At 46.0% G+C, this 23,185-nt stretch overlaps 1 protein-coding gene across 4 annotated transcripts in view; it reads right to left on the reverse strand.

The window, feature by feature from the left end:
* SPTAN1 (spectrin alpha, non-erythrocytic 1) overlaps positions 1–23,185 on the reverse strand; it is a 174,162-nt gene that overhangs the window by 81,736 nt on the left and 69,241 nt on the right. For 2 of the 4 annotated variants that reach the window (XM_030207917.1, XM_030207915.1), the window contains 6 exons: positions 12,452–12,574; positions 12,131–12,348; positions 11,942–12,034; positions 9,187–9,321; positions 8,861–9,009; positions 7,698–7,757 (listed from right to left, as the gene is read on the reverse strand). In XM_030207917.1, coding sequence (XP_030063777.1) covers positions 7,698–7,757; positions 8,861–9,009; positions 9,187–9,321; positions 11,942–12,034; positions 12,131–12,348; positions 12,452–12,574 — 778 coding nt within the window. The remainder of the gene's footprint in view (positions 1–7,697; positions 7,758–8,860; positions 9,010–9,186; positions 9,322–11,941; positions 12,035–12,130; positions 12,349–12,451; positions 12,575–23,185) is intronic. The other 2 variants (XM_030207919.1, XM_030207918.1) reach the window with 1 other exon arrangement.

The following is a 23,185-nucleotide window of genomic DNA, read 5'->3' on the forward strand; positions in this document are numbered from 1 at the left end:
AAGGGTGCCCGAAAGGGTGGTTTAAGCTGACTCACACCCCTCAGAAAACGAACCATATCAGAGTGCACCACCAAAGCAAGCCAGGGCCAACACTTGAACCTTCAAATGAACCCAATGCCATCCCTTTGCACACCCCAGCCTGTAAAAACACCAGAATGTGGACAATCAAAGAGCAAAAGGATCCAAACCCCTCTCAGCACAACAGCCCTCAAAGATATCACACACACGGGCATATGCCGAGGAAGTAAGGGAAAGGGAATGGGACTTGATATATCGCCTTTCCAACTATATTCAAAGCGGTTTACATATTATATACAGGTACTTACTTGTACCTGGGGCAATGATGGGTTAAATGACTTGCCCAGAGTCATAAAGAGCTGCAGTGGGAATCAAACCCAGTTCCCCAGGATCAAAGTCTGCTGCACTAACCTCTAGGCTACTCATCCACTAGAACGCATCCTAGCCTGAAGAAGGACCGCAATGACCAAGTCCAAATAACCCTCAATCTACCCTCTGAAAAGCCAGGCTGCAAGACCAAAGGGGGAGGTATCTTCCATGACCACTGGACCACGTCTGAGGAAACCTTGATCCTGAGGGGACTGCAACAGTTCCCCATACAACACCTGCACCAGGTCTGCATACCACAGGTGCCGCATCCAGTCTGGGGCCACAAGGATCACCAGGCCCTGATGGCCCAGCACTCAACAACCGGCCAATCGGCCATGGGGGAAAGGCACACAGAAAACCCTCACTTGGCCAAGCCTACAGCAGGGCATCCAATCCCAGAGAGTCCCTTTCCCTGCGACAGCCAAAAAACCGTGGGACCTTGGCATTGGCCCCTATAGCCATATCATCGAAGAATGCCCCCCCCCCCCCAATGACTCACCAGAAGCTGAAATGCAACGCCTTACCTGACAACTCCCACTCACCTGGACCCAGAGTGCGCAGACTGAGAAAGTTGGCCTCCACATTGAGGGACCCTGCAATGTGAGCTGCCAAAAAGCATACCAGATGTCTCTGCCCAGGCCATTAATAGGCCGTACTCCACCACTAGCTGATTGCTGCGAGTCCCCCCACTTATTAATATAGGCCACCACCATCGTATTGTCGGAGAATACCCTAACCAGAGCCTTCAACATCGACGCAAAGGCCTCCAGAGCCCAGTGCAATGGGCCATCGTGCCTCCACTGGAGACCATGAACCCTGAGTCAGGCGACTCCTGCAATGGGCCCCCCAACCTGAAACTGGCATCCGTGGTCACCACTTCCCAATGCAGAATCAAAAAGGGCACTCACAGACTCAGAGACATGGCATTCAACCACCACCTCATACTCTGGTAGCCAGCATCCAAGGAAGCTGGACATTGCAGTCCTGTGACACCAGAGACCAGTGGCTGAGCAGAGACTGCTGAAGCGGTCGCATATACATCCTTGGCTCAGGGCACCACCTCCATAGTCGCTGTCATAGAACCAAAAACTTGTGCAGTCCCAGGCCCGCGGCTGGGGGAGGCACATGAGCAACCGAATCCAACGCACCAACTTCGTGCACTGCCCGTCCAACAGAAAAACAACCTGGGCTCGCTGTGTATCAAAGAACACCCCCAGGTATTCTAGCTGCTGTGACGGAACCAGCCTCTTTTCAAAATTGACCACCCAACCTAAGGGCTGAAGAAGCCAAACAGTTGAAGTTGCCTCCATACTGTCCTGGTATAAAAGACGCCTGGATCAGCAGTCGTCCAGATACGGGTGAACCCGAATCCCCTGCCACCTCAGAAAGGCCAACACCACAACCATGACCTTGGAAAAGGTCCTTGGGGACGTGGCCAGGCCAAACGGCATGGCCCAGAACTGAAAGTGCCAGCTCAGTACTACAAAACGGAGGAATCACTGATGAGGCCCCCAGATGGGGATGTGTAGGTACACTTCCTTGAGGTCGAGTAGGGAGAAACTCTCCCTCCCGAACAGATGTGATCACCAATCTCAGGGTTTCCATCCCAAAATGGGCAACCCGGAGGCACTTGTTGACCCCTTTAAGATCCAGAATCATCCGCAAGATTCTTTCCTTCTTTGGAACCACGAAATAAATGGGAGTACCGACCTTGACTGCTTTTTAGAGGGTGGGACGGGCACAATGGTGGGACTGGAACTGCACCTTCTTGCCAAAGGACTGATGATCAGGCCTATACTTCTTGCTGTCCTGAAAACGGGCACGTGATGAGCCCACACAGCAAGCCAAGGAACAAGACCCGTCCTCTGGTAAACACTGCGGCTTAGACTCATCCAGTTCCTTCACTAAGTTGCTGAGGTCATCCCCAAACATAAGTTTGCACCAAAAGGGCAACTTGACCAGACAAGCCTTGAAGGTGGCATCCGCCACCCAAGCCTAAAGCCAGAGCCGTCTCAAAGCAACCACTGACGCACCCTTGGGCTGAGGTCCAACGCATGTCTCACACAGCATCCACCAGATAGGCCAAACCATCCTCCAGCTGAGCATCCCAAGGCCCGCCCCGAGAGGCTGACTATTGGTGCCACTGCAAACAGGCCTGTGTGACAAAAGAGATGCACAAACCACAAAAAATGGCGGAAGATGAACCAAAACAGACCAGAAAAACATAAGGAGTAAGAGCACCACGCTTACGTCCGCCATCAGACAGCATTAGCGTATTTTGCTTTTTGTTTCATGAGTATCTCGGAGGTGCACCTGTAAACATCAGATTCAGGACCCCTGAGGAAGGCCTGTTGGCCGAAACACGGACCTTGTAGGGTCCCATTAAACTTTTCTGGTGCTCTTACTCCTTATGTTTTTCTGGTCTGTTTTGGTTCATCTTCCGCCATTTTTTGTGGTTTGTGTTTGATTTTATGGGAGATTTGGACCTTCCTTTTGTGTGTTCGACAAAAGAGATGCAAACAGATGCCTGTATCCCTCTGATAACCAAACTAACAGAAGGCATAGTGACCAAACAGCTTACCAACTACTTAAATAAATTCTCAATTCTCCATGGCTCGCACTCAGGATTTAGATCTAACCACAGCACTGAAACAGTACTAGTCACTCTCCTGAATAAATTTAAACAAGCAATTGCAAATGGCAACAACATACTTCTCTTACAATTTGACATTTGACATGTCCAGTGCTTTCGACATGGTTAACCATGGAATATTACTACATATCCTAGAATACTTCGGAGTCGGAGGTAACGTTCTTAGTTGGTTCAGAGGCTTCCTGACCACAAAATCTTACCAAGTGACATCTAACTCTAACATGTCAGCTCCATGGACACCTGAATGTGGAGTCCTTCAAGGATCCCCCCTCTCGCCAACCCTCTTCAACCTAATGATGACACCATCAGCCAGGTTACTATCCAATCAAGACCTCAATCCATACATATATGCAGATGGTGTCACGATTTACATCCCGTTCAAACATGAACTAAAGGAAATCACCACCGACATCAACCAAAGCTTCCAAATCATGCATTCATGGGTGGATGCATTTCAATTGAAACTTTAATGCAGAAAAAACACAATGTCTCATACTTACTTCACAATATAACAAGTAAATTCACTACTATAACCACACCAAACTTTTCCCTTCCCGTTTCTGACTCCAGCTTTTCCTACATGAGCGCGCAGTTATGGAATGCACTGCCACTTAACTTAAAAACAATTTACGAACAAATTAACTTCCGTAAATCCCTGAAGACCTCTCTCTTCAACAAGGCATACCACAATGATCAATAACTGAAACTAACACATCACCACCCCACTTTATATTCTTTATGTTCTTTTACTATATCTGCTTGCTTAATTCAACTATGTCATCCATGCTCTCTATGTAACACCAATTGTATCTTTACTCTGGAATAGCGAATGCTATGACGGAACATTGTAAGCCACAATGAACCTGCAAATAGGTGGGAAAATGTGAAATACAAATGCAGCAAAAACAAAAACAAATTGGTCACCTCAAAGGCCTGCTCAAGCTTTCCATCCTGCAGATCCTTGAGAGCAATACCACCTTCAACTGGCAAGGTAGTCTTCTTTGTGACCGCCATCGCCAAGTCCACCTTAGGCTAGCCAAACTTCTCCTCCAGCACTAAAGGATAGAGACGGGCCATGGCCCTTCCTACCTTCAGGGCCATGTCCGGCATGCTCCACTCAGCGGTAATCAGGTCTTGAATGTCCGGATGCATGGGGAATGCATTCAACAGCCTCCTGAGGCCCTTCATAAGGCCCACAGACGAACTCCCTGCAGGAACACCCGAGGCTCCTCTATGGAGAGTGCTGCCAGTGCCTCAGAAATCAGGGAGTCTAACTCCTCCCTGTGAAACAAGCGAAGCACCCGGTCATTCCCCTCCACAGAGGGAACTCACCCTCCTCCAAAGGCGAAGGTCCCTCAGAGAGATGCTACCTCTGACTGCAGGTATCCACAGGATCGTCCGAAAACTCCTTTCTGGATCTCTTGCAAGACGGAGAGGAGACCACTGCCTCTGCTATCAATGGAACAGCCGAGCCTGCCTGAGATGAAGCACCTTGCTTCAACAGATACGCCTGGTGGAGCAGGAGAACAAACTCTGGAGAGAAGGCCATGCCCTGACCGTGGGCTCCCCCCCTAAAACCCCACCAATGCCGTAGATGCCTGTGCGGCAGTCTCCTGCACTGCAGGACCCAAAATTTCCGCCATTCCCTCCTCACGCAGAAGCAAGGCACACAGCTGCTGCACTACGGACCTGAAGCTCAAAGAATCCTGCTGCTGTGACAGAGGATGCCCCGCAGGCGCGTGCCCCGAGTACCAGCTCCACTCAGAACCACCGACCTGCATACCAAACAGCGGCCCGAGGAGGAGATGGTCAGAATCAACTGTTACCAATCTCTTAAAATGCCTTAGAGCTCATGGTGTTTCTTGAATCTTCAAGAGAAGTTGTTTAGAAGTCTTTTGTAATGCTGGCATTAGAACCTGATAAAGACCGGGTTCTGAAATATTTACACAAAGTTCTTCCTTTATTTCACTGAATGTGAGAATGTTTCCTGAGGTAGCTAAGGTTATTAAAAATCGGCATAAACTATTTAACTCACCCTAGAATTTTGGCTCTTGGGGCAGTATTCGTGTTAAAATTTCCTTGTAAATAAGCTACGTTTGTGAAATGGAATGTATTATTGCAGAGCATAAAAAGAATCTGCTCAACTGCCCTTGAAACCCAATTGTATTTAGAAGTTCCTTTGTTCAGGTTCTAGCGCCCCTTGGTTGCAATCTTTGGTTAATAGGAGGAAAGGGGGGGGGGGGACTACTGGGAGGGAGAGGGGGTTTAAAAACAAAAATCTGAGGGATACATGAATTCTTGCAAACTGTATTTATAAGTTAAATTTGTAACTTAGGCAGCATGAATGTTAGTTCAGGTATGCTCTATTTCGTGCTGCTTGGAAAAGAGATGGATGAGGAAGAGATATGATTGAGGTCTACAAAAAATCCTGAGTGGTGTAGAATCAGAAGTAAATTGATTTTTTTTTTTTTTTTTTTACTCCTTCCGAAAGTACAAAGACTAGGGGACACTCAAGGAAGTTACATGGAAATACTTTTAACACAATTTGGAGGAAATATTTTTTCACTCAATGAGTAGTTAAGCTCTGGAACATTTTGCTGGAGGATGTAGTTAACAGCAGTTAGCGTACCTGGGTTTTAAAAAGGTTTGGTCTGGGGGGGCAGGGGGTGATTTGGTTAAAGGATGTTTTATTGGAGTTTGGCTTTTTGGGATTCGGTGTGCTTGGGGAGGGGGGCAGGGTTAGGGGGAGGACTTTCATAGGTTCTCTGTGGGATTCATGTTGTACATCTATGACTATGAATAATGTGCTGTTTTTTCCAATTTCAAAACTCAAAACTTTATTGTTGAAAAAAAAAAAATAAAGAAGGTTTGGACAAGTTCCTGGAGGAAAAGTCCATAGTCTGCTATTGAAACAGACATAGGGAAGAAACTGCTTGCCCTGAGATTGGTAGCATGGAGTGTTGCCATAATTTGGGTTTCTGCCAGGTACTTGTGACCTGGCTTGGCCACTGTTGGAAACAGGATACCGAGCTAGGACCACTGTTCTGACCCAGTATGGCTACTCATATTCTTATGTAATGTTTGTTATCTTATTGTTCTGTTATTGTACTTGTTTGCATACTGACCAATAAAAACCTCTAAATTAAGATTTCCTGTGAGTGAAAGGAGCCCTTCTTACTAGTAGTTTACAGATTTTTTTTTTTTGTACACTTCTTTGGAAAATGAATGCTGTTCCATTTCCAGATTTAGAGTTTGCAAAAAGGGGGGAGGTGGCAAGTAGGTTGGTTTCTTTCTACGGTTATACATGCTGGTGCTTCTGAGTTTTTAAAATCTGGTTTGGTAATGTTTGTATTGCAATACTTCATGTTTTGTTACTTATTTTGGAAATTCTTAATAAAAAGATTTAAACAAATTTCCTTGTAAGTGTATTGTAAAGCATCAAACGTGCATACGTATTTTTGATCCCTCAGAGTTAGTAATATTTTTGAGTAAGAAAACGGTAGCAGAAGGTAAAACAGATTTGTCTTGGGGCAATGAGCTAGTGCAGATTTAATTATTACCACATATCTAGTATAAGCCTTCCTCTTAGATTTTTTCTCTCTTATTTTATATTACCTTATTTCTTAAGCTGATTGATCTCTTGGATCCCCTATTCTATAGTCTTAAGATAATGGACAGTTTATTATGTTGTGTTTCTTATATTACCTAAATTGTATTTGTTTCTTGATCTGCCAATTAGATTTCTTATTCAAGACGTTCTTGAAATAATTTAATTAAAATTTTTTTTTTTAATGCAAGATGTAAAGTGAATGCACCTCTCCCCCTCAAAAAACAAACAAAAGTTAGTAGCTTAAACTGCAGCCTGAAGGGATAGAAACTGCTCAATGTAGTCAGCTTCCAACACTGTCAGACTGCTTCCAATCTGAGCTCAACTTTACATGATCAAAGTCTGCACAAAACCCTCATTTGGTCAATTCTAATGCCAGCAGAACCTCCAAAAATTTTTCTGCTGAGAAAATAGCAAAGGTTTCTGGAAACTAATCTGCAAAAATATTTTGTGAATAACTCCCATCACCAAAAAGAGTTTTTGCTTTAGCGTAGCAAAAACCAGCTGCTATAAAACTGATCTGGCCACTTGTAATCATGTGGTTGTTTGGAGAGTACATTTCAGAAACAGCATTGAAGAAATTTAGTAGCTGAAGATAACCATAAAAAGCTAACTAGGTTACTATCCATAAGTGTCCAAATGATCATGAAGGATTTTGTACTCTGGCTTTCTTCAACAAGCATAGGTAGGATCTGCAAGATTTCTGCGAACTTTAGCATAACTTTCCCATGCCAAAATCTGGAAATGCAATCAAAGCAGGATGAAACCCTGTACTCTAATAAATTCAGCCATATCAATCATTAGCTAAAGTCCCCACATCACCCGCGGACACCAGGCTTACAACAAAAAGCTCCTCAATATAGCAGTACCAGCTGCGCAACCAGCACCACAGGGTTCAGGATGTGAGAACATGTCCAAATTGCTTTCACTGAACACAGTTCAGTGGCAATACCTCCCATGCCCAACACCACATAAGAAAAGCCAACAAGCACACATGTAGGTGACACAGAATGGCGAGGACGTGCTTTGTGAAGCGCTACTCCTACTCACAATTCTTCCACCTGTTTCATACGTAGAGACACACTGCTGACTTCCTTAGATATGAGAATCCTGCACAGAGGGAGCACAGCAAATGCATGCAAAAAAATTAGTGTGATTTAAAAAAAAAAAAAAGGAGAGAAAAAGCAGCTATCACAGGAGAAGCGTAGGTTAAAATGTCACTTTCTGAAGGAGGTTAAAGGGTCATTTGAGAATCACCACACTAGGAAAATAAATAAGAGCATAGTACTGCAGAGTAAGTTACCTTTGAGACTACCTACCATCTACATCCCTTAGCAGCATGAAAAGCATATCTGCTTGTTATCGGTTTTATCATTTTCTCCTGTCTTAGCCAAAGGACTACACTAGTTCAAACACTGACACATGAAACTTGAAGTTAAAAGTTTAGTGTCATATCCAACTTCAGAAGGCCTCTGAAAAAAATGAAAGGGCAGATGAATGTGTCCTGTCCCTCACTCATCGTCATAATAATGCAAGGGCAATAAATTGCTCCAATAGGTGCAAACCATGCAGGTACTTATTACCTGTGAGATTTGAGTCTACAATCAGGCAACTTTATTTTGATTATTGCCCTGGCAAAACTATCTGTTAAGACTTATGCTGACTTTTTCTACAGAAACTTTCGGGAGGAGGGGGGAACATTTTTTAAACTCAGTCGTCGTACATTATTGCCCTCCCCTCCCTAACCTCATATGCATATCTTTGAATACTGTGCAAAAACTGCAGGTCAGGTCAGGAGTACCTATAAACATAGGAGCCAACTTTTCAAAATGATTGGGGGTGCTATACACAAGCGAATGCTCCCTCAGAATAATGGAACTTGCTCAATACTGGGGGTGCTCAAGCACACACATTGCTGGCCCCTGTGCCTATGAACCTTGCAGCAGTGCAGGCAGTATGAAACTTGCAAGCCAGTCTACAGCAGGTCCTCATAACCCATCAATCTCTCACGCTGCTTCTTTGGGTAAAAAGTGACAGGCTCCTTTTCCTTGTCAGCAACAGAAAGAATGTGTATAGGAAAAAGATCAGTAAGCCATTCTGTGTCAAGTGCATCAGGCAAAAAGTGTAGGTGGCTGAAAGATATCCTCAGTTCAGCTCTAGGAAGCAAGAGCAAGTTAGGACACACAACCTTTAGGATTCAAATCTGGCCTTACTGGTTGTCAATCTGCTCTTGGCGTAATGCTATGCTGCCTTGCTCCTCCAGGAGGTTCTCACGGGATGCAGACTGTGCAGGATCCAATTTCTTCACATAGGCAGCAGGTACAAAGCCCTGACGATCATTTACCTCCACCTTCCACCAGTCCTGAAGGGAAAAAAAGGAACATAAATCAAGATGGGATCTAATGAAAAACAAGCAAATATCCATTCAGGATGATAACAGGGCTATAAACAACTTCAGATCTGTGTTGTATTTGAACCTTACAGATTACAAAGGAAGATAGCTAAATCCCAGGCCAGCACCAAGACACATTGTCTTTACCTTATTAGTACTATTGAGCAGTGTTAGGACATCTCCTTTCTTCATAGTGACTTCACGAGGGCTCTTCTCCTGGTAATCATACAGGGCCAGAACCAATTCCTTTCCAGTCTCATCATCCATTGGAGCAACTTGTTGCTAACAATATGGAAAGTTTATTACTATATGCACCCACTATGAATTGTCTGGTAAACTAACGTCACATTACATTTCATCTGCTGTTAAAATTAATTTACAGATTCAATACTCTGGGACCAGCAGAAAATAGTTAGCCCAATTTATCCACACATTTATCCAAGTAGCAGCACTTGCTACCTAAATAAATGCCACTGACCAAGGCCAGTCATTGATTTTCAGCAGCATTATCTGGGTAATGCCACTGAAAATCATTCCCAGCACACTAGTGCTATTTCAGATAACACTGGGGTGGCCCAGGGGTGGAGCCTGAAAACACCCAGATAGCTGTAGGACAGTAAAAAAAAAAAAAAAAAAAGTGTCCTTTGTTATCTGGATACCGACAGTAAATATCTCCATTATACGGGTAATAGTAGCAGTCTGTTCAGTACCAATATCTGAATAGCAGCAAGTGCTGAATACCTGGGTATGTTTAAACACTGACCACTGAGTTTCAATATTGATCCCGTGTGCCTTCTAGGCAGTGGTGTGCTGGTAAATCTGTGCACCCCCCCCCCCCCAAAAAAAAAAAAAAAATTGCAGAGCTGGCTATACCTGGGGAGTCAGCCTGGGGGGGGGGGGGGGGCAATACAGTACTCTCTCCCAGAAAAAAAAAATGCTCCCAGGTTCCAATCTAATTCATGTTTAATGTGGGATAAAAAGTCATAAATAAGTAAATAAATAGATAGAAACGCTGAACATTGAGCACCTGATTCTCATAACATGTCTGTTTTAGAAGCCCTTTACCAGGAGAGAAAAAAAATCTCTGCAAAAACAGGATTAGGGTGTCCCTATAACACACCGATTACGATATATAACAAATTACTACTCTACCTATGAAAAGTTATTCCCTTATTACACTTCCTCTGTGTGTGTATGCACAAGCCGGCATGTTTGAAAAGTCAATTTTTTTATTTATTTATTTTTTTACAGTATCCTGTCCATGGTCCCCACCCCACCTATTCGAGACCTCTTCCCCACTCCCCCAGTAAAAATTTATTCCACTATACTTCCTCTGTACACATCCGTATGCACAAGCCGGCATGTTTGAAAATATATATATATATTTTTGAGTATCCTCCCTACGGCCCCCACCCCACCTACTCCAGGCCTCCTCCCCACTCCCCCGAGCTGCAGGGTCCCAGCACGTACCAAAAGGCAGCTACTCTGGTGGTCTAATGGATTCTTTGGGGCCTGGGCAGAAAAGATGTCCAGTCTTTCCTGCCCGCTGCTGGTGCTGACCCTTCGCTGCCGCATTGTCTTTAAAATGGCTGCTGAGACTTACAAGGTCGGCCTTGCAATACTTGAAGTCTTGCGAGGCCACCACTGGAGGTCTCAGCAGCCATTTTTAAAGAGTGATGCGGCAGTGGAGGGTCAGCGCCAGCAGCAGGCAGGAAAGACTGGGGATCCATTAGACCACCAGGGTGGCTGCCTTAAAGGCTTTAGGTATGTGCTGGGACCCCGTGGCTCGGGGGGGAGGAGAGGCACCGCAAACCAGCTCGCCCTGCCTCAACAACCGGCTCGCAAGTGTCAGAAAAATTAACAACCAGCTCTTGCGAGCCAGTGCGAGCCGGCTCCAGCACACCACTGATTCTAGGCACAATACATGACACGCTGAGAGCTTTAGTCATGATCATCCATTTTGGTTAGCCAATCTGCAGAATTTAAAAGTGTTTCTACCTTTAACCTGTCTCCTGTTAAACCCTAAGCTTTATTAATCTTTCCTACCAAGTCCCATCAATGGCTACTCTAGCAAAGCAGCAGGACCACTAAAAGTAAAGATTTTCCATCAATTTTTGTGTGTGGAATTTAGACATTTGTAAATGACAGTTTCAGGGGTCTCAAAATTGCAACCTTGGAGGGCCACAAACCAGTCTGCTTTTCAGGATATTCCCAATCAATATGATTGATATACACAATGGAGGAGGTGTATGCAAATCTCTCATGAATATTCAGTAGGGGCTGCTCAAAAACCTTGCTGGTTTGCAGCCCTTCAGTTTGCCGTCCTCGTAACTATCAAATTCCAGATAGTTTTCTAATTCTCTGTTACTTGGGAACGAGACCAACTCCAAACATTACAGCTCAGAACATAAGATACTGCCCCAAGGCCAGAAAAATGTTTGCTCCAAATTTGTCTAGTCATATGTAAACTAACGTGCACTATACATTTTAACAGAGCCAACTTTTACTCAAATTATGCTGGAATGACCTTTTATGTCAAAAACAACACACTTAGATTTAAAAGCCTAACACCTGTAAAAAAAAGTCATGTTATGTTTTTAAAGTTGTGGTGTTGCCATTTCTATTCCCTGTGACTGCCGCTCTTTCTACAGTTTTCTCTTTTCTCCCTGCTGCTGATCTACCTTTTTGTCCTCCCAATTGAGGATCTAAAACTCTCCAATTCTTTGGCTTCAAGAGGTCAAGACCTTAAGTTTTTTGCAGCAATGATCTTAAAATTTAAGAAAATTGTGGGAAAACTTCTGTAGTATTTATGGAATTTTTTTCCCTAATGCATTTCCCAGCATCCCACATCAAGTATTTCATGGCAGTACCCACCACACACAAAGCCAAAGATCCCCCTTACCCTGCAGGACTGTGCCTGTTCTCTGAGAGCCTGGATGCTGCTGCCATAAGCACTGAGATCTGACATTAGGGCCTCATGCTTCTTCAGAAGAGCCTGAAAGACAGGTGTTATACAGTCACGCTTCTGCAGCTAAGTTGTCACCCTCATTTGCCATGGCACACAGTTTCAATTACAAATGAGCCTCCTCACCTCAGCAGAATCCTCATCTTTCCCATAGTCTGCACTACCCACAATGGGCTCCTTCTCCCTCATCCAAGACTCAGCTTCATTAGCATCCGCAAAATACTGCTGCGCCTGAAGCGAGTCCTCCAGATCCTGCCGGCGCTGGGATGCTTTGCTTTTGAGAGATTCCCATTTTTGATTCAGTTCATTAAGTTTTGCTTTCACATCCTCTGAGGCAAAATGGCCTAAATGGTGTATGGAAAAGGGAAAAAGATTAAGATAATAATGGTAAAGCACTTAAAAAAGCAAATGTTTTTCAGTTCCATTTCACTTTGTTTCTCAACTTACCTTCCTCCACCATTGCATGTCCCTTCTGGCTAACAGCTTTAATGCGAGGTTCATGGCCTGCGATCTCAGCCTGTAGAGCCTGGTGCTTCTTCAGTAGGTTCTGGACACCAATCAAATCCTTGCCTAAAAATAGAAGGTTCAACTTATTACACCAGTTCAAAGAAGAAATTAGGCCTTATCTGTTAATTTGCTTTCCTTTAGTCCCTCCAGAGTAGCACACCTGGGTTATACACTCGGACCAGCAGATGGAGAGAGCCACCAACTCTTCAGAAGACCTATACATCTCATGTGCAATCCCCTGAAAGTCAGTAATAGAATAACAAAGCAGAACCAACCCTCAGCCTGCTCTGTTTTCTGTCAGAACTGGAACCCTGGGCATGAAAAGGTAGCCCCTGCATTGCTGCCTCCCCCCCTCCCCTCATAATACACAGCTCTTTGCAATGTGGAATCCTACACCTCGCAGACATACCTGACCCGACCCGCAAGCCAAACAAACTAGACACTGTCCCTGAACAGACCGCAGGCCCTGCACACCATTGACAGACACAGGGAGGGCCCTGTGCCAGTCTGGAGTAACTAAAGGAAAGCAAATTAGCAGGTAAAGCCTAATTTCTCCTTCTATAACGTCCCTCCAGACAAGCACAGCTGGGATGTACCAAAGCAGTATCCCCTAAGGGAGGGACCCCCAGAGCACTGATTCCAGCACCTGTGCTCCAAGATCTGCCTCCTGATGGGCTTGAATGTCCAAATGATAATTCCGCACAAAAGAATGCAAAGAGGACCACACCGCCACCTCACAAGCACTCTCCGCCCAAGAAGCTGCCTGCCCGAGTGGAGTGCACTTTAAGCTGACATGGCACCAACTAACCCTTGAGAATATAGGCTGAGGCTACTGCCTCCTTAATCCACCGATTAATGGTAGCTTTAGAGGCCACATCACCACGGCGAGGTCCTCCAATCAAAACGAATATGTGCCCTCTGCAGATCCAAATGATGTAAATGTCATTGATCCTGCAAGCCTTTAGCCTCCCCCAAAACCAATGATTAACATGGAGACCATCTTGGGGAGGAAGTAAGGCACCAGCTGCAACACCACCTTCTCTTTTGAAAAGAGCAAAAAAGGCTCCTGACATGACAGCACATGCAACCAAATCCACCATGTGGACGAAAGAGCCACTGAAAAACACCACTCTTGCGAATAGATCTTTCAAAGAACACGTCGACAATAGCTCAAAAGGGGTAGACATCAATGCCTCCAGAACTAAATTGCACTTCCACGGTAGAACAGACAGCTGAATCGGCAGACAAAAGACGCACTCCTTAGAGAAAATGAACCACATCCGGATGACAGCTGAAAATGAACCACAACCGGATGAGAGCCAACGGCTTCCCCTTGACATGGCCCCGGAAACAAGCCAAGGCCAGACCTTTGTCCAGACCATCCTGCAAAAAGTCCAGCAACTGCAGAACCAAGGAATGAAATGGGGAAACCTGACGTTCCAAACACCAACCCTCAAAGATCCACCACACCTGAACATAAGCCAAGGAAGTAGAATGCTTCCAAGAATGCAGGAGGGTCACAATGACTCTGCCCAAATAGCCCTGCTTCCTGTGCGCCCACTCTACAGCCAAGTCGTAAGACAGAAAGAAGCTGATCAAGCATGACCACCGATCCCTACTGTAACAGGGTTACCATCTTCAGAAACCTGCAGCGGTTGGTCCACTGCCAACCGCACAAGATCCTTGTACCACAGCCTCCTTCCTGGGCCAATCCAGAGCCACCACCACTTGACCACTGTGATGCTTAATCTTCTAAAGGACTCTGCCAAGAAGGGGCCAAGGAGGAAAAACATACAGGAGACTGAATAAGGGCCACTGATGCACCAGTGCATCCACGCCCTCTGCCCCGGAATCCTGCCATCTGCTGAAAAAACGAGGTACATTGGCATTTGACGAGGTCCCATCAGGTCAATCACCGGAGGACCCCCACCTGACCAGCAACAGGTCGAAGGCTCGTCGCTGAGACTCCGGGATCCAGAACATTCCTGTTGAGAAAGTCTGCTTGAACATTTTCTACACCTGCCACATGGGCAGCCAAAAGATCCAGCAGCTGCCGCGCTGACCATGCACAACAGAAGAGCTGTCTCCTCCACCAGCGGACGACTCTTGGTGCCTCTCTGGTGGCTCACATAAGCCACCGCTGTGGTGCTGTCAGAGAGCATCCTCAACTCCTTTCCGGCCAGCAGACCTTGGAACAATTGCGGGGCTAGAATAATCACCCTAGTCTCCAAACGACTGATCGACCACTGAGCCTCCCTCTTTCGACCAGCAACCCTGAGCCACTTGGTCTAATGTCACCATTGACGATTCAAGCGTATGGAAACACTTTCCCCCCAAATAGTTGCTGAACCTGCAACCACCACTGCAGACTGCCTCTTACCCTGTCCCCAACTACAAGGCAAACTTCCAGGAACTGATGCTGGGGTGACCACCTTGACAGCAACGCTTCCTGAAGAGGCCTCATATGATCCTGAGCCCATTGAACCACTTCCAGTGATGCTGCCATGGAACCCAGAACCTGCGAATAATCCCTCGCCTGGTGGCAATGGTGGCTTAACAGTCAACACACCTGAGGCTAACTTCTCGATCTGAACTTATGGAAGGTACACCCACCCCCACATAGGTGTTGAAACTAACTATACTGAGATGGAACCAAATGACTTTTTGCCGCATTCATCACCCAGCCCAATGACTAACATCTGCACTACCCTGGCTGTTATCAGTGGTGCTCTACTGAAATGTTTTTACTCGAATCAACCAATCTTCCAGGTACAAATAAACCAAAATGTAGTCTTTCCGCAAAACCACTGCTACAACCAGCAGCACCTAGGAGAACGTGCGCAGAGCAGTAGCTAGGCCAAAAGGGAGAACATAAAGCTGATAATGCTGCCCCAAAATGCAAACCTGAGAAAGTTTGCCGAATGGGAATGTGCAGATAAGATTCCAACAAATCCAATGAGGTCAGGAACTCTCCGGGTCTCACTGCCAGTATGACTGACCAAAGAGTCTCTGTTTGAAACCTCAGCACAAGGAGAGCCTGATTCGCCCCTTTTAAAACAAAAGTTGGAGAAAAGGAACCCTCCTTCTTGGATACCACAAAATAAACGTAATACTGACCCATGCCCCTCTCCTCAAGCAGCACCAGAAGGACCACCCAAAGGCTATCAACTTGTCCAGGGTCTCCCTGACGGCTCTCGCATTCCATCTGGTCCAGCAAGGAGACTCCAGAAAGATCCGGCAGCAGATAGAACTCCAGTGTGTAACCATCCCAAACCACCTCAAGGACCCACCTCCAGTAAAACTCCTTTAACCATGCACATAGCAGAACTGAAGGCTGGACCCCAACACCTTCATTGGGAGGAACGACTAAACTGCTGGCCAACAAAACCCACATCTCTGCCCCCTACAGCAGCCGCCATGAAAAGACTGAGTCCGCTGAAAATAAATCTACCACACGGAATCGGTCTGGCAGTGATAGTTTGACACCTACAGACGTCCCTAAAACAGCCTCTATCCAACAATCCACACTCTGACACCTTAGGCCTATCCTCCTCTGGCAATCTGGGCACCTTTGTACCTCCTAAGCTCTTAACCAACTTATCAAGCGAGCCCTGAAAGAGAATTTGATAAGCTTAGGCTTAGACGTCGCATCCGCCGCATCTGCCAACCAACCACACAGCCACAAGGACCTCCTGGCTGCAAACGTGAATGCCATGAACTAGAAGATGCCCGCAGAAGATCATACAAGATATCACCTTGAGTTGGCCACCTCCTGGTCCACCAAATTCCAATCAATCATCCACAGAACAGTCCAGAACCCACTCTGACCAGCAGAAACCAGCCCTAGCTACCATATAGCCGCCTGTACTGCAAGGGCTGTCACATCAAAGGATTGCTTCAAGAGTAATTCTATCCTCCAATCCGGTGGGTCCCCCATAGCCATGCCGCCATCTACCGGACCATAGTCTTCTTGGTGAATGCTGACACCACGGCATCCACCACCGGAGGCCAAAGAGACTCCCTATCGGGATCCAGAATGGGATAGACATACCATAGACCGAGCAACCTTAAAAGGGGCGGCTGGAACATTCCACCGGGCCTGAATGATATCCCCAATTCCTGATGCATTGGAAAGGACCGGGAGGATTTCCAAATGTCCTTCAGTACAATGAGCTTTTCACATCCTCAAACTTCAGCACAGATGGTACTTGACTAATAAAGCTCCTGAAATTCATCTCAACTCAGACCACTGAAGAATCCTCCCCAGCAGGCAACTTTGCCATCCAACAGTCTCCTTGAATCTCACCAGCCTCATCCAGATCCTCCTCAGACCACCCTAGAGCCCCTCAGCCCCAAGAAAGTCCTCCTCCAAAACATCCTTCTCCTCCCAACTCCGCCTGGGAAACTTGGGAGAAGGTGGTGTTGACTGACCACATGGGTCCTGACCCCAAGGAAGCCTGTACCTTTTCCTTGCGCAAACAAAAAACCTGTACACGGCCAGCACAAATTCCGGGGTGAGGGGGAAACAATGAGGGAAGGCCCTGGAGTGTCCCCAGTGCTGATCAGAACAAAACCCAGAGCCTTCAATATCAAGCACAGGAGCTGTTCACAACTCAACTGCAGGGACAAAATGACTACCGTTCTCACCAAAACCAGGGCTGCCATGACACCAGAATTGCTAGGCCTGTCAAGCTCAGCCATGCTCCCGCCAGTCTCTACACGTTCCCCCTGATCTCAGGGGGACTATGACACTCTCACGGCGCACACACAATATTTACAAGTTCTAGAGTCATCTATATCATGGCATACACATACCTCACACTTCTTGAGCCTATTGGAGTTCATCTTCGCCGTGTGCACCAGCGAAACAGCCCCCCAACAGCCGCCCAAGAACATACCAACGCCGCAGCTAGCACCCCCCACCCCGGCATTGCAAGAGGGAGGCCAAAAGAAACACTAACAGCTGGACTGAACCGGGCAGCACTTTCTATCTATAGATGGAACACCAACAGTTCTCTCAAGCCCTCAGAATTTAAACCAAATATTGATTTAAATATTAAGAAAGGATTTTATGTTTAAATCATCTTTATTGGGTATTGAACAAAATTACAGAAAGGAAAGACCTTCAACATACCCATTCTACCCCAAGGTAACAAGAAACTACTATAAAACCTACCTCCCTTTCCACTCCTCCAGCCACCCTTCCCCCCCCCCCCCATCCCATCCCCCAATTCATACAAAGTCCACTACAAGGCAATCTCTGCAAGAGAACAATGTGTGCAGTTAGTTGAGAATTCTGCTTTTTGCTGCTGGCTGTAGTGTGTTCCAGAAGTGCCCCTATGTCTGTTGAAAGCATTTGCCCTCTTTCGAAAAGATGTCTTTAATCTCGCACCGCTCCAGTTTCAATAGCTCTATCATGTGTGTACACCACAGTCCTAATGAAGGCGCCAAAGGTTCTCTCCAGCACAAAAGTATAGATTTTTTCCCAGTTAGCATGGCCCGCTGTAAAAAGCCGGGTAAAGCAGGCTTTGCATATTTATATACTTCAAATAGAATTAAGGGGTGTTGTGACACCTTGCGGCCCCAGTAGGCATATATCGCCTTCAGCAGCTGTGACCAAAAATGAAGTATCCGGGGGCATGTCCAGAACATATGACCAAGAGTAGCTGAATTGTGGTTGCATTTAGGGCAAGTCCCAGAGTCTCCAAATCTAGCCCAGTAGACTAGAACTGGGGATATATATATAGACGCAGTGCAAACTTGTATTGTAATTCTCAGCATCACGTAAAGGGAGAGCTACACTGTATTGACAAGACAAAGTGCTTGAACAGGTCTTCAGGTACATCTGTCCCTAACTCTGCTGTCCACACTTGCGCCTTTTTCTGGTAGTCTAGGCCCTCTGTGGAACCCAGCAAATCTGTGATGAAACCTTAAAGGGATGATGATATGCGATCCCAGGGTGAGAGCTGTATTCAGCGTATCCTATACATCCTCACAAAGGTTGATCCACCCCAATGAAGAGGCATAATGCTGAACTTGCATATAAGCAAAAAAAAAATCTGAAGATGGCAACGTAAATTCTCTCTGTAGGTCCAGGAATGGCCTAAGCTTTCCTTCCTCATTAACCAGTTGGTACAAGCAGTGAAATCCCAGTTTCCTCCAGCGAGCAAATACCGGCGATGATGTGCCAGCTGGGAAATCTGGGTTGCGGTGTGGTGACAGGTAAGGGATGGCCGCTGCCGAGAAACCATGTGTTCTACACAGCCATCTCCAAGTCGCCCTAGCTGAAAGTAAAAGTGGGTTCCTTTGGAGTGCTGAATCTGATTTCCCTGTCATCGTGTGCATCAGCCAACTGATATGTGCTGTTGGAGAAAGTGAAGATTCTATAGGGGTTGCAGAAAAGCTCTGCATCCCTGTCAGCCAATCCTGCATATGTCTCATGGAGCAGGACACTGTTAAATATCTAATGCTCAAAAGGCCCAGACCCCCTGCACGTTGGGTTTCTGCAAGATGCTCATGGGAAGTCTGGGGTGCCTGCCCTTCCAAAGGAACCTTTGGATCAATCTGTGCAACACATGCTCCTCCCTCTGTCGCAAAAACAACGGCAATAAGTGAAACGGATATAGCCATCGGGGGGCCACCATCATGTTGAACAGCACAATAAGGAAAGCGGACAGGCGCCCCAGAGTTGTAGCGTACGTTTGGTCTCAGTCAGCAATGTATGTTCTTCTCATACATCAACGTCAAATCAGTCGGGATAATCACTCCGAAGTATTTTAGTTGACCATTTGCCCACCGCAGAGGGAACTGTCCCTGCCAGTTATGCTGGACTTCCAATGATAGCAGTAGTGCCAGCGATTTGGAGAGGTTCAAATAAAAGCCTGAAAGCACTCCATAGCTGTTAATGGTGGGGAGGAGGCATTCTAGAGAGGGTTGTGGCATATCTAGGATTAGTAATAAGTCATCTGCATATGCCAGCACATTTATTAAGTGCTCTCGGAAAAGCACACCCCGTTTATCATCGTTTGCCCAGATCTGACACAGCAAGGGCTCTAGGGAGAGCAAAAACAATGGTGACAGCGGGCATCCCTGCTGGGTCCCACGTTCAATAGGAAATCCTGCTGTTCTGACCCCGTTCACCAGCACAATGGCTTGCAGTGTCAAGTATAGAGTCAGAATGGCCTGTAAAAACCAGCTTTGGAATCTGACCCAACGCAGGGTAGTAAACAAAAAAGGCCAAAGCACCCAGTCAAAAGCCCGCTCTGCATTGAGGCTCACTATCATCCATGAGGACCCTTCTGCAGGATCTTGCAGCATTGCCAAAATTAGCTTACGTACGTTCACTACTGACTGACGCCCCCGAACAAATCCCACCTGGTCTTCCTTTATCAATTGTGGTAACAGGGGTGCTAGTCTATCTGCCAAAATATGGGACAGTAGCTTTATATCCACATTTATCAGGGAAATTGGCTGATAGGAGCCTGGTTGGATCGGGTCACGCCCCTGATTAGACTGATCAGCGCAGTGTTGGCATGAAGAGGAAAGGCTCCTTCTTCAATTACTGTGTTATAGAAATCCAGCAGCGGGCCAAGGAGCTGGTTCCACAGCAATTTGTAAAGCTCTCCAGTATACCCATTGGGGCCCGGCGCTGAGTGTAGTTTCAGTGCATTAATAGCGCGCTGGAGCTCTTTTGCCTGAGTGGTGTATTTAGGGAGTCTACCACCTCTGCAGGAAGCTTCGGCATGCCTGACCTATGTAGCTATTCCTGGATGGAAGCTGGTGTGCCTGTCTCCCCCCCCCCCCCTTCTCCCGCATATAGGGTAGCAAAATGTTGACTAAAGGTATCTGCAATCTCCTCCAAGTTGACAGTAATTGCTCCTGTTCATGTGCGTACCGCGGACACAAAGTGGGACTTATGACTTCCCTTCACTAAACGTGCTAATAGTCCTCCCACCTTATCTCCATGTTTGTGGAGATTATACTTTCTATAGATAAGAGATTGTGCCATTCATTCGTGCAACAGACTGCTCAAAGCTACCCTTGTCGTCGTTATGTAGGCTCACATAACGGCGGTTATGTAGGCTCACATAGGCAATTATTTCCCCTCGCAACACCGCCTCATCATCTGAGTGTTGTTTAATAAAGGTAAGAAACTTCTCCCATTTGGTTTGTAGATGTTTAGTAAATTCTGAGAAGGAGAACAGTATGCTGGAAAACGCCATCCCAGAGGCTGTTTGAAATAGGGTGCCGCCTCCAGGTCCACCCAAATCAAAAGCATGATCCAAAATCTCTTCCTGTCCTATTGTGGCAGCCAATACTTGGGGTAGCATGCTTTGAGGCATATTTTCAAAGCACTTTGGGAGGCTAAGTTCCATAGGTTTCTATGGAACTTTGGGAGGCTAAGTGCTTTGAAAATGAGCCTCATAGTGATATAAATATGTAGTCCAGGCGCGACTGGGTAGTGTGCCCTGGAGGTGTGCGTAAAATCTCTCTCTTCTGGGTGTAACAACTGCCACAGATCTACCACGCCCAATGTTTGACAAAAGGAATCTAATACCGAAGGGCTGGTCGAGGTCCGTGACTGTGCAGGCCCTGATCTGTCTCTCTCTGGGTCAAGTACCAAGTTCATGCCTCCTGCCAGTACCACTGCCAAGGTTGCATGTTGTTGGCATCTAGATAGTAGACGGGAGTAAAAGCCTTTATCCAGTGTGGTCAGCACATACACCGCCACTAACAGCACCTCTCTGCCTTACAGATTAAGCCTTATCCCCACATATCTGCCCTCCCCATCCTTGAATAAAAGTTTGTATTGGCAGGCTAGTGATTTATGCAACAAAATTGCCATGCCCCTTCTCCGCCCCCGGTGAGCAGAATACCTCCCCCACCCACTGGCACTTTAGCTTCTCCTGCTCCTCCGCAGAGAGTCTTGTCTCTTGGAGGCAGACTATGTTAGACCAATGACATTTCAGAGTCAACAGAATTTTAGTTCTTTTGACTGGAGAAGTTATCCCACACACATTCCATGAGACCACCCGCACCCCACGTTTCAGGGACTTAGCCAGGATTCCAGTATAGGTACAAAAGCAACATCATGCCTTCACTATGCAATAAAAGATCAACATTTAAACCCTGAATATGTAAAATATACAGAAAAGACAATAACTTTGCTCACTTTCTAAAATCTAGCTGAGAAGATCAGGAAATATACTGCTCACAGGGCCTCAGCAAATAGATCCGTCTCTCTCTTCTCCCAGGCTAAGACTGGGGAAATAGCCAGTAAAGTCCAAATGAGATTGAGCTCCTGGGCCAATCAGCGCCCAGAACAGCAAGTTTTAAAAGTATACTGCTCACAGTACTATAGATCACTTCCTCACTGAGTGAAACTAAAGAGGGAGCATTCACTTTTCTATAACAGCTTTAGCATAAAACATGAACCACCTGCTGGCCATTAGAAGAAATACACTTCATGAAATAATTTAAGCAGTTTTACAGGCTTTAAAAAACCCCACACTGTTCTGTCACAATCTGTATTTGTTAATTTCTCAAAAAACAGAATTTTTTGATTTCCTTATTTCTTGACTAGAAAAATCCTTTTTTGCCTTAGCCTTTCTTCAGGCTACATAAGATCACCGTTTTTTCCCAAATCCGCTCCAGGTATCTACATCCTCTTTTCATCATCACTATAGACTCACTATACCAAGGGTTCTTTCTTGCCCTCGGCTTTATTTCCTTCAATGGCACCAAACTCTCAAGAGTACTAATAATTAGTTCCTCCCATACACCTAATTCAAGGTATCACGGAACACCTAGTACCCACCTGGGGCTAACCCTGTGGCCACTTAGAGGGTCTGTCCCCAGCACTGGTCAGGTCTGCCTGCACCTGGGCATGTACTCTATACTGCACCCTCCTCCCATTGACTTGGTGTCCTGCTTGCCTCTGGGCTACTCTCCCACTCTCAAATTATTCCTTGGTGATTTCTAGGACACTGGGGCCACACTCCCGGGGGTCCCACAGTTCCTAGAAAGCACTCACAGACCCAAAACAAATCACCAGGATTCATACTCAGGCATCACAGCTAATAAATTAATGCGTTTATCACAGAAATAGATAAATGAACAATATAAAACAGGTGGAAAAAAAACAAGCAATAACTGGTAACTGAATAAGGATCAATATTAAAACTATCTGAACACTTTGTCACTACCTGGGTAACACCTAGGGAGTTTCAGGAAAATAACTGCTCACAGTTCTTGAGCAGGGCCTCAAGGCAAAGATGTTTACCCTCTGCACTCCCTATCTGAGACTGGGGAAAATTTGTATCTCCTGGCTGGATTTGAACTCCAGCGCCAATTAGAGCCCAGAGCACCAACTTTGAAAGTATCTGGCCAATGGCACTGCAGGTTGCCTTTCCTCAGGGCTAAACTGAAAAAGAAAACAGCATTTTCTGAAACAGCTTTAACACACAGATCACCCACCACCTGCTGGCCAAACAAGAGAAACACACTGCATGAAAAGATTAATGGAGTTCACAGGCTTGAAAACCTGCTTCGCCACACAAGGTTTTGAGATTTTGTATATTCCACATAAAACCATTCGAAAATTAACTGGATCAACCCTCTCTCTCTCAGAAACTTTTTAAAGCAATCTCTAACTTGGAATTTTTGTAAATTAAA

The sequence above is a fragment of the Microcaecilia unicolor genome, chromosome 6, assembly GCF_901765095.1.
Source record: "Microcaecilia unicolor chromosome 6, aMicUni1.1, whole genome shotgun sequence".
NCBI lineage: Eukaryota > Metazoa > Chordata > Amphibia > Gymnophiona > Siphonopidae > Microcaecilia > Microcaecilia unicolor.